Source organism: Diadema antillarum, unplaced genomic scaffold (genome assembly GCF_040938485.1).
Source record: "Diadema antillarum isolate AM-2024a unplaced genomic scaffold, OU_Dant_1.0 seq00001702_RagTag, whole genome shotgun sequence".
Taxonomy (NCBI): Eukaryota; Metazoa; Echinodermata; class Echinoidea; order Diadematoida; family Diadematidae; genus Diadema; species Diadema antillarum.
The window spans coordinates 348,498-365,923 of NW_027272392.1; the positions used below are offsets into that span (position 1 = coordinate 348,498).

Consider the following 17,426-nt stretch of genomic DNA (forward strand, 5'->3'; position numbering starts at 1 on the left):
GCAATGCAGCTGAAACCCGAGCTATTACGCAAGGGTTGATGATGCAATTCCTCACAAGATGAACAGCCCTCCCTTACCGGACACACAAATGAGAAACAATTTGGAGAGTTGTATGAAGCCCATGGGGGCAGTATTTGCCTTTAAATTCTTGATTGATAGCCATTTTTTTTTTTCCACTTCACAAATGATTCTTCACTTTACACAGGATTCAAATAATGACACTAAGGGGAAAAAGAAATACACACTCTGCAGTCAAAGGTTTTAGCACAGGTGGAATTCAGAACACCCCCAACAAAAAAGTACATAGAGACAAAATAGACTGCTTTTTACACGTTATCCACATTCAATTCATATATATTTACGCATAGATTATAATAGAAAAGGGGAACAAAGAAGACGGAGAATATATTTACACGTCTATACATATCTGGGGAACAGCATAGTACAAAAGGTTACAACCTTCAATAAAATGTTTAAGAATGAGTAAAACCACTGGGCCTTGTTTATACACACATCAATTTTTACTTTCCACTCCCACAATAGATTGAAAAGAGTACACAGGGTAAAATCAGCCTACAAGATTTTGCTGAAATGCGAAGAAAGATGTTATAGCAAATTATATCTGAACGGATTATGCATAGTGTTTTGTTCCTGGCTGAAAGTTTTTTTTTTTGTCTTACATCTTTACAAAGCATTAAACCTGATTAAAATCTGCTATCAAAACATAATAAGGTCTTTGATATCATCACAAAACATCGTACTAAGGAATCATCTGCACAAACGCTTCAATCAGCCTTTCAACGTGATACTTGCCAATATTTTTAACCCACTGAACTCTACAATATATGTGAAGTTCACGAGACTCCTTTTGATGGTACGCCATACCTTGCATTTCTGTTTTCCAACTTCACCTTGCTCGTGTTAAAACCATGAGATGGCAAGATCTGGAGATCAACAAACAAATGAGCTGTGACTGTGATTGGCTAAGCCCTTTCCCGTAACCATGGCACCAGGGACCTTCAGCACAACTGTACGTGCATGGCAACCACAATGTGGCAAAATCTTGAACAATATTTTACTTTTTCCACTTTCAGCATTACATTCCTGGACTACCCTGGGCACACAAAAATTTTTCTCTCTCAGACTCTCAGAACAAGGAATTTGAGTGAGTTTTAAGCATGATTTCATTTACAAAATATAAAATAGAACAGCAAAGCCCAAAGTGATCATTGTTCCATAGTCTGTGGCAGTAAAAGCTAGGGGAATAATAGTAAGACACGCAATAGAAATCATAACAGGCTCTTTACAAAGGAAGGGGACAGAATATCCCCCACACATCTAGGATAATATTTACAAGCATTATGTACACCTAACCTGGGGTAGACTGGCATTTTATATGTCTGAGATAAGACAGGAGAACTGTCGTCCCCTCTACAGATACAGCAGCATGGAAGGAACAATTAACGTATCATAGTATAAAAAACTCCCTGGAAAACTTACTGGCTACCTAACTACACATGACTCTAAACACACATCAAAGATGGACCTGGGACTGGGAGTGGGCGGGAAAGCATGAATGTACATTGAAAATGATATTACAATTCCCATCCACTCCAATTTAACATTTGATTTCCAGAGATGATAAATCATTCCCAAAAGGCTTATGAAAGATTACGTTTGTTAATCTTTAGATGATGAAAGAGTTAAAAGAAAGAACAAAATTTTTAAAAACAGTTCTGTACCTGTGTCAACTTGGATTCCTAATGATTTTCCTACACATTTGGCACTACTACAATAACATTCATCAATGGATATTTGTAATCTCCAACATAGCACATTTTCTAAATCATCATAATCATACTTTCAGTTTATTACCAAACAACCACAAATTACTTTATCACTTTAAGAGAAACTGCAAAAGTTTGGCGTAATGGTCAATATCGTATCAATATCTTTGTATACTTGATCGTGCGGAAATGCAACAGGAAACAAAACTTATTACCCTTACTACTGATCATGCAATAATGTAATGATATCTTCTTGGAATGACTGTCAGGGCACATTAAAAGAAAAAATAAAATACATTACTATGGACCTAACACATGAGAAAATGGATTCAATCTAACCTAACAGAAGCAGCAACCATTAAAATGTAATAAATGTTTGTGAAACTGAGCAAGCAAGTACGGTTTGTGGAAAAACCACAATAAACATCTCTAACTCTGTTATTTCCTAATGACGTCACCAACATGCGTTCACGACAAAGGTTTTATGAAAGTTACGCAAGTTTTCCCCCACACAAGCATGAAAGGTACTAGTCCCACATATCTGAACCCATGTTTGTTTGTAAACGTTTGATAGTACACATAGTCTTTGGCAAGTCTGTGAACTTATCTCATTCTATTGAGCCATGAAGTGTAGAGTATACGAGATTGTGCATGATCAAAAAGTTGTAACCTATTTTTGCCATTTCTTGAAAAGGATTTGAGGATTTGATAAAAAGAAAAATGTATCTTTGGCGTTCATCGTTACAAAGCAAGCACTGAAAGGCATTTTTTTTTTCTGTGCTGTGCACAGAGAAGTTTCTTGAGGTTTGACACCAATGTTGCAAATATGCATTCACTCATATCTGCAAGAGCTCTGCTTTATCAATGGAGGATGTTAGAGGAAGTTATGGAAGGCAGGGGTAAGGTGTATCCATAGACCTGCAAATAATTTAGATAAAGTAACTCTGATATCACACTAATAATATCTTTTTAATAACTTTTTTAAAATGTGTAAAAGATGAAGAATCAGCAGGGTTTTTCATACTCCAAGTAAAAATGAATCATTAGACTTAGGAGCAGAATAAAATGGCATTTTGAAAATGGCATTTTGAAAAAAAAAATATCGTTCTAAACACAGTGAAATACAGCATAATTTCTTCAATGGCAACACTTATGTAAAATCTTGCGAAACATTTCTAAACGACCATCACACTTCACCACGTATAAATGATATTTTTTCTTCTTTCTTTCTCTTTTTTTTTTTTTTTTGGTTAAAATCCTAAAATTGTGCAGAATAAAATACCATTTACATTCAAGGGGTAAAAAAAAAATCAAAATCACTTTAAATGCAGATTACCAAAAACATCTACGGCAGAAAGATGTGGAATGCAGTGAATTGATTCCGCTACTGGCGATAAATAGTGTTCCCAAATGAAATTTAAACACTATCATGATAAAATCAAACAGATATGTAACAATCTTATGTAATACTCCTGTGATACAATAGTTTAGACTACATTGGAACAGTATATTTCTCTAATAGAGTTCTTCCTACGAGAAATTAAAAAACAAAAGAAACAAACACTCCTAAACAAACGAGAAAGTTTGCCATACGATATATCACCACAGATAAAGGGCGGTATGAACGATCATTACAAGTAGGTAGAACCCAAAACAAAAATGTAAGTTGTGTCATTTTCAGAGACTGGTGATGAAATAACCCTGGAAATGGAATTTTTAGAAGAGCATGTTAGAACAAAAACCACAAATCTGTGAGAGCCTAGTAAATAAATAAAAAAAAACCTTACTCTTGGCAGCCATTTGATTCTCTTCAGTAGGGAAGGGAAAACTAGGGGTAGATTTATGTACAAGATATTTACACATGTCAAAATTCTCCGGTAATTTACAATGCCTGTACAAGATTTTCTGCAATGCACTCACTGTACGCATAAGTTTGTACATGATAGTTAAAAATTGTTGCCTTTCATTCATAGAAATATCTCTGAATTTTTTTTTTTCTCTTCTCTTTCTAGCTCACAAAAATACACTTTTTATACAAGTCTGTAACTCTTTATCTGCTCTGGTTTTTTTTTTTCCTTGACGGGGGAAGGGACACGGGGAGAAGAACCGGAATCCATCCGATGATTAGTCTGGAGGTAACAGTTCATGGAGACGGAACTTTTCTTTCACGTGGGGCCGCACATCCTCTTTCTGCATGCAATAAGAAAGACCAAAGGGAAAACATTGGTTTTCACTTTCATACATTTTACTCCCGCATCAATGGAAAACACTTTGCCCATGTCTTTTTTTAGTCAAAGTGAAACAATCCACAAAATCTCATATAGTTCTCTTCGAAATTTCTCAACATGCAGAGAGCATCTCTTTGTCAATTCTGAAAATTAGAAACGAGAACATAAAAAAGAACTTCCCCAGGGCATTTCCCTCTTAACCTCAAACATGTAGTAGACTCATACCAGTCTGCTTCAGTACATACATACTTCTAGTTTCACTTGTGCTGACGTGAATCTTGTTTAAAATGTGTGAAAGGGTGGTTACATCATGAGTCAAATGCGCGAGTCGAGAATGAAGCATAACGCAAACTGTAGATACCATTACCCCACTCAGAGTATGAAATGGGATGTTAACAGCACTTTTATCATTATAACCACTAAATTTGATTGCAAGTCATAGGCATTAATGTGTTCAGGGAGAACTTTTAGCCTGAATGACAGATTAAAGGGATGGTATAACTTTGGTTGAGATGGGGGATTCAAATATTAACTTTTTACGAGATGATTAGAAACCACTTATGAAATATTTAAGAGCATAAAATTCGAAGAGGAATTCAAAGTGTATTTGATGAAAATCGGTTTTGAAATGGCTGAGATATAAAAAACAAAGTAAAACAAAGTGGTCCGAATAAAAGGTGTGTCCCACTTTGATTCTTCTCAAAATCTCCAAACAAAGAGGTCCTAATAAAAGGTGGGAAAACCTCACAAAATATTCAGCTTATACAGCATTTGTTGCAGTAAAGGGAAACACTCTTCGGCCTGAGCAAATTTTCTCGCCAAAGACTGCCTCGGATTGACTGCAACCAATTTGGGTCAACATTCTGAAGTTAACTTTTGGGAAACTTGGGGGACACATTTGTACTGTTGCTTACCATGGTGACAAGGCTCTCCAAGAACGGAACGAGTTTGATGAGCTCTGAGTCATTGTCGTCCGCAAACCAACTCTCGATCGGAATGCCATTCTCCAGCTGAGGATCAGTCAGAAAAGAAATTAAAGATCAATCTTACTAGTACTGAATCTACAAAACACAATTTCTTTTTTTCATGGAAAATTTGTCTGCTGTACCCAAGAAATCCCTTAGCGCCAAGACAATGCATAAAAGAAAGAAATAGAAGCAGACAAATTTTTAAACAAAACATATACAAGTACAAATGATGTACTTGAGAATGTATTCAAATCTTATTTTGTGACAGTACCAACTTGCTCCACTCAAAGTGTAAAGTTTGGAGGTATGCCAGGGTGCTTTATAGCTTGTTACATCCTCTCCTCTGCAATCATGTTCATGTTTTACACTGACGAGTTTCATGACTAGGGGCTTTATAAGAATCGTGTAGTGTTCAAGCTGTCTTCTGACGAGGAAGTATTATTGAATTGATTAGCGTTGCTGTTGAAATGGCAATCACATATCTTGGGCGTGACATGGTCATGCAAGACTTCAGCAAATTGTGAGCTTCATCCGGGGGTCCAGGGCAATTACCCCGGACCCTTCCCCTTGCCCTAATCCTAATTCTGAACCTAATCCTAACCCTGACCCAAAGTCCTAATCCTAAATCTAACCCTAATCTTTACTCTAACCTTACAACTAACCAGTATTGAGTTTTGTTTTTTGATTTTTGATTTTTGTTTTTGTTTTGGGGGGGGGGGGGGGTAATTGTCCTGATACATCATCCGGGTAACTAAAGATGGGAATGTATTCATGAAATTCATCAAGATCATGACTGCTGCCTCTGTGCAAATCTGCTATCATACTTTGTGCATGATCAGACCATAAATATATTTACACAGAACATACAATGTTTATCACTCATTACAATGGACTTTGGACATTGTGCTCTATGAAGGGTAAAAACTGTACTACACAGGCTGAGGGAGAATCAGATTTTTTTTTCTCCACATAATAAGACAAATCAGGAAAAAAAAAACATTTCTTGGAGCAGCTCCACAATGACATCCAGTCAACCTTACCTAAGTCGACCTCACACTAGTCAGAAATTTGGTAAAGTCTAAAGAAAATTATATCTGGATGGATGAAAACATGCGTTAATTCTATCATGGAAATCAAAGTCACTCTGAATCAAAAGGATTTTTTTTTTATCCCTTTTGGATTTGACTTAGGTGAGGTTGACTGTAAATGAAAAAAAAAAAAAAAAGATGATGTGTCCCTCATAAGGGTGCTATAATCTTTCTCACACATTCAATTCTCTCCATAGCATATAAAGTAAACATTTCGTCCTTAGCAGTCAGGTCTGTAAACTGGGCGTACGCTATTTGCACATGAATGAGGTGATTTCTGCACCTATGTGCAACACATGGAAGTCAAGCGAGGTCACGCTTTTGGTCTTTACTTGTACACTTCCAGTACTGTAATGCGGAGTTACAGTGCAACAGGCATGCGCAGAGCATCTATGCAGTTATCACATCTAACTTTTTCCTTTTTATCATGCCTAAAACATTGACACTTCACAACAAAAATTCAATCTTATCAGAGCTACACGTAGCTGTCGATATTTCTTTCCCCAACACGTAACAATTGCTGAGAAATTATATCTATAAGGTAGTTTAGAGAAAGAGATAGTAGCTTGAAGCTTTTTGTGTTTGACTAAATAGAGCTCTTGCTGTGCACCAGCACAGCTTTGTCAAAACATTAGTGTGGAAATTAAAGGACAAGTTCACCTTCATAAACATAAGGATTGAGAAAATGCAACAATATTAGTAGAACACATCAGTGAAAGTTTGAGGAAAATTGGACAATCGATGCAAAAGTTATGAATTTTTAAAATTTTTGTGTTGGAACCGCTGGATGAGGAGACTACTACAGCTTGTGAGTCATATGCGTACAACTGGATAAAGAAAATGTAAAGAAAATTCAACATATTTTCACTTTTTTCGCATAATAAAAGAGCACTTGACTTGTCTCTTTCTAAAAGCAGGGGGAATAACATTACCCCTAACATATGTCGTTAACGAGTCAAGGGAATATGTACTTTTTTCAAAAGATGGAATTTTGTGAAATTCTCTTTATATTTTCCTTATATTGTTGTATGCATGTGACATCTAAGTTATTCATACACTGCAGTAGTCTTCTCATCCAGCGGTTACTACACAAAAACTTCAAAAATTCATAACTTTTGAACGGGTTGTCCGATTTTCCTCAAACTTTCAATGACGTGTTCTCCTAATATTGCTACATTCTCTCAATCCTTATGTTTATGAGGGTGAACTTGTCCTTTAAATAGCACCACCGCCATTGCAGTCATTACATCTATATACAACGCTGCACACTGGCACTGGTCCAACGGTCCTGACCAGTAAGAATCACTGTCAGACCAGTAACTTTTCCACGAATGGACCAGTAAAAGATGGACACACTGGGCACCTACTGGTTCGACAAACGGGTCGGACCAGTAGAAAAAAATGGGTTAGTGTGCAGCCCTGCTATATACAATAGCGAGAATCGAAAACATACAGACACACTGACACACATAACTCCTCCTCCACCAGTGATGGCGACTCACCTGATACCCAAAAGCCTGGGGTGAGTTGTCAATGATGACAGTCTTGGTCAGATCTCGACCCAGGATGTTGAGGTCCTTTATGTAGTTGCCCTGAACACAGATGCAATGCTCCCGGAACAAGCGATGCCTGTTAGGGCAGAATCGCAACGGGGATGAGGGGTCATGAAATCTACTTCTCTCCTGTTTTTCATTTCATTTGAAATTTCACACTCTTCATGCATGCATCATTCTAAAGGTACAATACTAAGTGCTGCATAAAGTAGTGTTGTTGAGCAAAATGCAATTTGATTCTCAATTATTTCACAGATTAAAAGTACAAGCTCTTACAGCAACTGCGGAAATTACATGTCAATTTCAATAATTTTTGTATCTAAAGATCAACTCATTTCATTCCTTCATGTCTTTCGGGGCAGAAATACCTGTTAATGCAGTAGAGAAATATAACATGCTCATTGTTCAAAAGTTTGGATGTAACCTTTCACCTTCCAAACAGAAGTGCATGTAACTCTTTCACAGAGTTACATGCACTCTTTCACAGAGTTAAGGGCGGTGAGTTGGCTCAGTCGGTAGCGCGTCTGCCTCACGATCACGCCGCCCGGGTTCGAACCCGAGTCTGGACTGAGCAATGTTGTGTGTAAGCATACCGTCCCCTCTAGTAAGAGGCAAAACACTCTGTCCCTCAGATAGGACATAAAATGGAGGTCCCGTGTATGAGAGAGTAACAACTCATGCATGTAAAAGATCCCGCTTCATTCATTCATCGCAAAGAGCAGGGTGTTTAACCCGGTGAAGTGGTCCCACCTCACATCCAACTGGACCTCATGGAAGACCAGCTTAACTTAGCTGAATATGGGCTATCCAGCCATCTCTCGCAGATGGAAAATGAACAAACAAACAGTCACCTGGCAACAGTATACAATACTTAAGGTATCATATAATTCCTCCTGACATCATGGTCTACACGTTCAGGCATTCTTCTTGAACAGTAACAGTTGTGCAATCTGGTGTTATCGTTTCATTCATAATAGCAGTTCTTTCTGGCATTGTTTTGTGATATATTACTAACCTCACAAGTTTCTTCTCTGGGTCCAGGAGATTGAGAAGCTTGTCAGCATACACTCTCTTGGAGGCCGTGAAGAGTATGATCTCAAAGATCTTGGACATGCGCTCCAGGAAGTCACGAAAGAACGGTCGCGTTCTCACATACACCTGGGAGGGGACGGGAAAGTCAGTGACAATCGTTGGTGAGAAACAGTAGCTCAACATGGTAGCAAAACTGAGCGCAGGCTTGAAGTCACATGTATCCTTACTACATTGATCATTCAGTTTTGTTTGTTTTGATTTCTTAAGTACAAGTGCTAGCAAAAGTAATATTGTGACCAAGTCATCAACAGGACTGCAATTTGGGTAATCTAATTCACTGATGCCAGAGATTTGTGTCTTTTTGTAAACTGTTCTATGACCAAATTTCCCCAAAGAACAATCACTAAGAGTTGGAGGAGAGACAAAACATTCTTACAGCAATATCTGGATGGCTCTAATAAATGCATTAGTATAGAAATCCACGACAAATTTTACTTTTGCCAATGTTGGCCATCACATGTTCATATTTACAAAGGGTATTAAAGAAATTATATTATGCAATGTCATTGAGAATAACACATCTTATTTCTGAACCATCTGACAAAACATGACTATTTCTCATCAAGGTCCTTTCTTTGTAACCACAAAGTAAAACGCAAGGACTTACATTAAAAGTTACTCCCTAAAACAATGGATGATACAGAAAATATCTCCACATATTTTGGGGACATTCAATACTGGTATCTTCAAATCACATCCTCCCAATGTATACATGCATTACCTGCATCCAGTGATGGCACATTTAACTAGATACCATGATTTCTTCCTCTAGTGGCATTGTGAGGATTGGGGGGGGGGGGGGGGGGGGGGAGGGGGGGAGGGTGAACACTTAGTTTTTGTCTTTACACCCCTCTCCAATATCACCACTACCACCACCATCGCCATCATTACCTCACTATCCTCTACCAACACACAAACCACCATTCCACCACTAATTATCACACACTAAAATCTTCAACAGGGGCCAATGTGCACCCGACCCAGTGTTCCCACACAAAGGTCAGCCATCTATTAAGTGGGAGCATTGTGGCATAGTGGATAAGGCTCCCAACTCCCAATTGGAGGACCCGAGTTTGGTTCCCGCCCAGTGCTTACGTCCCTGGACAAAATGTTTTTACCCTCAATGTCCCTCTTGACCCAGGTGTATAAATGTGTACCTGGCAACGCTAGGGTAATAATAATGGCAGGACCCTCTGGTAGAGCAGTGGCAACATTGAAGAGGCTACCCTGGATAAATAAGACCTATCATTATTATCTTTATTATCTTGTCAGCCCATCGACTCACAATAAATATCCACTCACTCTTCATATGCGACGACATAAAGGCTATGGATATCTATATAAATTACAAAGAACAAACATGCATATTCATGAAGAACAAACATGCACATTCAATGACAGGTTGACCTCTGACCTGATACTCGTTTTCCTGGAAGTAGACAGGAAATGACATCGTGCAGTTTTCCATCTCGGCTAAGCTGCAGTGCACCAGAGTCTCATCCTATATGGACAGGAGAAAAGAGAAAAGAAGGACCAAATTAATCAGCTGATTTATGCATTTATTCATTATCAGTAATCATTCACTGACAACTGAATTGCAATATCTCTCTTATCTTTGATCTATCTGTTTTTGGACATCTACTTGAACTAGGATATCTACTTGAACTATCATGTATCTACTTATTTTTCTGTAGCTGGGTCTTTCTTCTCACCTGTCTATTCATCTGCCCATCTACCTGATCTATCTATCTATCTCTCTATCCTCCTTTCTATCTATCTCTCATTCTATTTACCTATCTATTCCCTACCAGGTATATATTTACTGACTATCTATTTATCTATTTACCTGTCTATTGACCTATTCATCCATGTATTCATCTACTTAACTCTCTGTTTACAAAATAATTACTTATCTATTCATCTATTTCTCTCTCTCTATCTGTTTGTTTGTCTGTCTGCCTGTCTATAATCTATCTCTCTACCTATCTTATCTATTTTTCTATCTATCTTTTACTTTTCCATTGACCTGCTTATTGATAATGAAATATACCCATTATAACTCTACCTATTGCCATATCTATTCATCATATATCCATCTTTCAATCTATCCATCTACAATCCATTAGGTAATGTGAGTGTTTTTTATTATTATCAGACATGCAAGCTAAAATCATTGAATAGACCTGCTCCTCACCAGGTCTAAGACCAAAGAGTATTCCGGTGACTGCCTCGTCTTCAACGGGAGGACGGGGATGCGATTTTTCTGCTCGTCCGTGAGTGGAGGGAGTTGCTTGATGAAGTAGTAGCTGCGAGAGAAAGGAAGAGTGCATATTCCAGTTACTAAGTATGCTGATGATGGTTAACTTAGAGCTAGAAGGCCAGTGAAATAGAAAAAAAGGCAATAGCAACTTTCTTGCAGGGAACCAACATGACCCTGTAGTGTGTTTGTTTCTGGAGTCTCAACTTTTAAATTTATGCTCATGTTGTCATAACAATGCTCTGCAAAAGAAGAAAAATAGTCATGTCTTCGGCAGTAGCCCTTTGGATGATGGGGTAGCCTTGAGTTCCACTCTTGTTTTGATCATGTGCAGTCAGCTGGACAAAAAAGCAATCTGCAGCAAGCAAAATCGCCCCACATTAGCCCGTACTGTGCTTTGCTGGTTTCATCGGCACATCCACCGGCATGCCTGGTTCACTCAATGATCAGCACAAGTGTTCTCAAGCTAACTCGAGACGAGTAGGGATTATGCAAGTATCATAATCCCTATTGCATCACAATGGCCTTCATGTGGGACTAGTGCTTTGTTGCACCTGAGTGGGCGTGTCTAACTTCACATTATGGCTAATATTCTCCCCCCCCCCCCTCCTTTTGTATGTGTTGTGTGTTTGTGACCTGTCACATGCATGCACACACAGGATTGAATAGATATAATGTTATATTTCCCCTGGAGTAATACAACATGTGTTCCATTAGATGCAGTTCTTTACTGCCTCATTGAAGTGTCAAAGTGATAATATATTCTGGGCAGAGTGATGCTATTCATATTAATCATGTGTAAAAAAAACCCAACAACAACAACAACAACAACAACAAACAAAACAAAAACAAAACGAAACATATCATAAAACAAAAAGTCTTGGAAATCAAAAGAAAGAGAGAGTGCACACTCACGGATCAAATGTCTCCCATTCGTCTTCTATGCTGAAGTCTGGTTCTATGGGCTCGTAGGTTGGGTACTGCATCTGGCATGGTGTCCAGTCATTGTGGTTGGCATCTTGTAACAAACATAGAGTACAGGAAATTTTGTCAACATTTCAAATAATCTGTAATCCAGACCTCCCAAACCTTTCTGCCTGAAAAACAGGAATGATTTTGCTCAAAAGTAGGGAAAAAAAGAACAGTTTGTGTAGTAGAATTATCAAGAAAAATAGGAAAATCCTGTTGAAACAAGAGCTGGGAATGGTAAAAATTTAGATTTTTGGTTGGGAGGTCTGCTGCATAACACATACATCAATTTGTCTCACTTTACGCAGGGCACATGCATACGGCTAAGCTTTTGGTGCAGAGCACACACATCCACAGTTTTTAAAAATCATGCGTCACATGCAAGAGCAGGAGTATTTGTGTAGGCTTACTTGTACACTCTTCGCAACTGTCATCTAATAGATGCAGTTGTATTTACATACCATATTTATTTTTTGTCTGATCACTTATAGGACTTTGTAAACAAGCAGACCCATTATTTTGTATGAACACTTTTTCTCTGCAAACTGGAAGTAAAAACAAATCATCTGAATTCAGACATTCCTAAGCAGAACCCATCATGCCGCAGTCAAGCAGTGTTTTTACATCTATGATCAGAAATTACAAAATCACATATTTCCTGTCAATTACACAGAATAAAATCGGGCATTATGACTGGACTTCCTACGATGTGTGATGGCCAATCACTCTGATAGAACATGGCAAATATCACCTCAAAGAAAATATTCCAAGAATCCAAAGTTTCCCTTAACTGTCTGAATTTAAGATTATCATTTTGAAAATTCATCATATTCTCAACACTAGCGTCAAAGAAGCATAAAGGTGTAAGACGCTCATTAACTGTGCAATGGTAATTTTTCTCTGTTGTCCAACTTCTCAGTTAAAGGAGACCTCCGTATGATTTTCAGATTTTTACATTTGAACAACTACAAAGTAGTTATACTGAGGACAGAGTTTCAGAATCTATGACACTGTATACGCCGAATATTTCGCGAGGTTTTTATTTTCGCGAATTTCGCGAGTCAGGTGCTATTCGCGAAATTAAAGACACGCGAAAATATTTACTCTGATCCCGATGTGAATATGACATACGCGTGTACATCATTTCTCTGTTCAGTACAGGACTCCACAATCGCAAATTTAACCACTCGCGAAATCGTCGGGAATTCCCAATTCGCGAAAATTTAAACTCGCGAAATATATGACGTATACAGTAATTGGGATGAAGAATAAGAATATTTTTGAAATTTAGAACAAATTGCAATGAACAAGGATGATAACATGGCAGGGTCACCATAAGAATGCATGAGTTAGGGCTCAAGGAAGCAGAACAAAAGAAGAAGACACGCATAGATTATACACAGGTGAACTCGCAAGCAAGTAGTATTGTAATGGAAGTACACTGCTACATTTCTGAAACATACGAGCCTCTATGTCATCATCCTTGTCTAGTGTAATTTGTTTAAGGTTTTTCAAAGTATTGTTTCTCTGCTCAAGAACCACAATAAATTCCACAAATCTAAACATGGAGCTGTTGATTTATGTACTACATGATGTGAAATCATGAAAATCGTCTGGAACGTCCCTTTAAATGAAATATCAGTATCCTTGAACATTCACTATCACTGCGAACTACAGAAGCACATTTGTAGACGGCCACTTGATTTCAGACATCTGTGAGTCACTTTAGAGTGACACAAACAAGTCAAGACTACTGCAAAAACAGGATCCTTCTCATTAGACATTTTCAAGACCAGTGTTAGGATGACCTACTACACTCCGAAGAGGATGTTGAGTGAATTCATTTTCTAAAATACCCAAGAAGGTTGGGGCAGAAAAAAAGAAAGAAGAAGAAAATACGGAAACGTAACTTCAATGCACTTGTCTGCGTAACCAAAGCATAATTGGTTGACGCAAATGCTTGTCGCCTCACCGCAGCTTTAACTTTCTCTCTTGATACACGATCAATCATTACTGACTGCAACATCTCAATCTCAAGAAAGGTGGTGGCTGCTATACAGATTGCATTTGAACGCTAGAGAAAAACGCTGAGAAATAAACGGACTTCTCTTCACACAGTCATGGGACAGGTTTTACTGGGTGTGTCTTCACTAGTCTCTGTACTACCTCGTGGAACCAATCATTATATCAAACTGGTTAAATGATGGATCCCCGCCATTTCATGTTTGTCAAAAAAAAAAAAAGAATCTTAAATGATTTGACTTCCTCTAGTCCTGCATTTCAGTGTCTAAGGATATTTTGAAGTCAGAAACATTTCAGTTTTCATATAACACACGTTTCCAAAGTGTGCCAAATCAAGCCATAGCATGGAAGTGTCCAATCTCTGGCATGCTCCACTGCATCTAAATTTCAAAGCCTGCATCTAAATTTCTTTCCAATGTGTGTCTAATCTGGTGGCTGTTTTTCTTCCCGCGATTTGTGGAATAAATTTGGACATAAGATAGTGACAAATTACACAACACAGAGAATCAAAGAGAAAGAAGACGTGATTAATACCAAGCCAGGAAATCTGTGGCCGGCCACTTTGGCGTTGACATATAATGTGACCAAAGTCAAGTTGTACGCTTCACACATAATGCAATCCCATTTTCTTTACTCATTTTTCCACAAATAAAAGAGTTACCCAAACAGACAAAACGGGCAAATGAGCACACAAACACAGGAAGGAAATCTGGGGGTGGGAAGGAGAACAATGGGTGTTGTATCCTACTATTTAAGGAACAAAAATACACTCCTTCCAAGTGTTGGCAATGTATAGACTGATGCATACCGAATACATTTGGTTCATCAAATGATGACATCATAGATGACATCACAGATGACATCACAGATGACATCACAGACATACATATGAAACCATGCATCACAAAATATATGAAAAGTCACACAACCAGACCTCAATTGAGGACTCAAAATCAGTCAAAATGGGTAACCTAGTAAATTTTTAGTTTTTCACATTTTGTGGAAGAGCGATTCTCTGTCTACATATTTCTACAGTTTAGGATCATTTTAACATAAATAATATAAGAAATTGTCTTTTGCATGCAGTTTTTTTTTCTAAATACACCTTTTTTTCTGGTTTGTCTGATCAAATACATTTACAAAGCTCCTTTTTATTTCTTAAAATCCTTTACATTTTCTCCACTTTCAACTCTCTTAAAAACATGATGATAGTATGGCACTGAAAGTTGGTATTTAGTCATGTATAGAATGCTCTAAAATGAGTGTGCAAAATTTCAATTTAATCTGATAATCCCTTCATTGTGCTTGCTATAGAGTCTAAATCCTGTTTTGTCCCATTCATTGTATAGTGCACAGCTGGATGAGATTAAGCACTTGACTAGACCACTAACTTCAAAGACTCATCTCTCAGTAAACACTTTTCTTCCAGAGGGTGTACTATCTTTCCATTATCTAGATGGGTTGGTTAGGAAAGTCCATTCGTATTGAGTTGCATGTCATTCTAAAGCTTAGAGTTTGATTTTCAGCTCCTGCCCCTAACTAGAATTCCACACCTGGCGACTTTTTGGTGGTTTTGTGATGCAGAGTCACATATGAGAACATGCTCTTGGCATAGGTGAAATATTTCATCCTGATCCAGTTGAGCAATAGACTTGCATCGTCCAGGTACAGCCGACTCCAGTTGTATCAAAGTCCTCAGGACCGGCAGTTTTCTTTCGTTATATGGAAATTTCTTTACAAGTGAATCTATTATTATTATAAATTTATGAAAATGTGAGAATTTCGCTTTAATTGTGTTCCTTATAACGGAAGTACACTGTACAGGAGTGGAGGCAAAGAAGAGGTGTTTGAGGATTTCATCCTTGCTCACCTCGATACAACTCTTGCTTCTCCCGCTCGTACTCCTCCTCCTCCGCCAGACACGTCATCGGCACGCATCCGTGCACGTCTGCCGGTATCGCCGTCGTCATGGTGTGGCTGACGTCCTCGGCAGCCGACGTCGTTGGGATCGCCGTGTTCAGCTCGGTGCACATGTTCCCCTTGTCCAGCTTGACCGCGTCCATGTCCAGATTTTCGGGAACGGCCGTCAGGTTCTCCTTGTTCTCTGCTTGGGATCCTACCACGACACAAAGTGAAATGTCCATCTTAATGGCCATCACTTCCACATGCATTAAAAACAATATGTGGACACAGCTCCTTATCAAGCAGTGCATTAGTTTTAATCTTAATCATTTCCACACTATAAAAAGCAAAACAAAAACATATACATAAGAGGAATAAGTGACTGGAAGCATGATGGCTTTAATTGGTTCAGGTTGGTTCTTCACAAATCAATCTAAAATCAACATAACATCCCATTTGACAATCTTGCATGTGAAATGACAAAATAATTTTTTTTTTTATCATCATTTATCATAGGCTAGATCTTTAACAACTACATCGTGTAGATCATGAAAATAATAGCATTTTATTTTGAAGTCAAGTTGAGCACTAAGTGGAGTTTCAGTCTTAACCCTAACTAGGCCGGGCCATTTAGGTAGATCATAGAGCCGGGGGGGCCTCCAGATCTCGGCCGTCGACCGCGCGATCGCGACGAAAATTTGCACACACATTGCCTATGATGTAATTTAAAGTACCATGAAGTTAACTTTAAAAAAAAATTATCATTCATGCTTAATTATGCTAATTTATGCATACTGATGCATGAAATCAGACAATTTGGTATAAATCACTAAATAAAGCTCAAAATGGGCTCATTTTTTGTGTAAATATTCTTTTTAGTGTCCTGAGCAAATATAAGAGAAAAAAATTGTGCCATCTAAAAAAATTTCTGAAGTATTTTATTGTTTTTTGAATTTCTCATGTATTTCTTTGTTTTTTCGACTTTGTTTTTCATTGTTTTTTCGATTAAACTTGTCCACGACATTGTTCTGAACAAGAAAATATGTTATTAATTGATTTTAATCAATAAAACCCCAAAATAATCATGCTTTTATGAAATTTGCCTGTAAGCACAGTTTGCATTGAAATTGTACATGAATTCACGTTTTTGAGCAATTTTTGGTCTGACATGCACGTACATATTTATGCGCAACTTTGGAACCGCGCACCCGGGCATTGCAAATTTGGTGTCAAAAGATGCGGGAGACTCGAAAGAAAAAAGTCGTGAAACGTCGCGGCATTAGCTTTTCGCGTTAGCGATACATCGCGTGAAACGTCGAGGGGGGGCCTCGGAGGCCCCCCCCCCCCCCCCCGGCCTAGTTAGGGTTAATTCCCCTCCAGAGGACTAGCCTGGAACCACCACCGCTGATGTCAAGAGACTTGAACCCGAGACCTGCAGATCAAGAGTCCTTGATCTTGACCACTGGGTCATACCAGCTCATCAGTACATGCTTGTAATTCTGGGACTTGCCCGAGTCCTGGTTCTCATTTCATAAAAAGATGTAAGGTTAGCAATTCTAG

General features: G+C 38.2%; 1 protein-coding gene across 1 annotated transcript in view; it reads right to left on the minus strand.

Moving 5' to 3' along the window:
• Positions 1–662: 662 nt before the first annotated feature.
• Positions 663–17,426, minus strand: part of LOC139711782 (CTD small phosphatase-like protein 2-B) — a 63,711-nt gene continuing 46,947 nt past the window's right edge. Inside the window, exons 5-12 of the mRNA XM_071623636.1 lie at positions 15,835–16,080; positions 11,889–11,991; positions 10,911–11,022; positions 10,131–10,217; positions 8,640–8,782; positions 7,574–7,700; positions 4,930–5,025; positions 663–3,977 (exon numbers count right to left, since the gene is read on the minus strand). Coding sequence (XP_071479737.1) covers positions 3,912–3,977; positions 4,930–5,025; positions 7,574–7,700; positions 8,640–8,782; positions 10,131–10,217; positions 10,911–11,022; positions 11,889–11,991; positions 15,835–16,080 — 980 coding nt within the window. The 3' untranslated portion in view covers positions 663–3,911. The remainder of the gene's footprint in view (positions 3,978–4,929; positions 5,026–7,573; positions 7,701–8,639; positions 8,783–10,130; positions 10,218–10,910; positions 11,023–11,888; positions 11,992–15,834; positions 16,081–17,426) is intronic.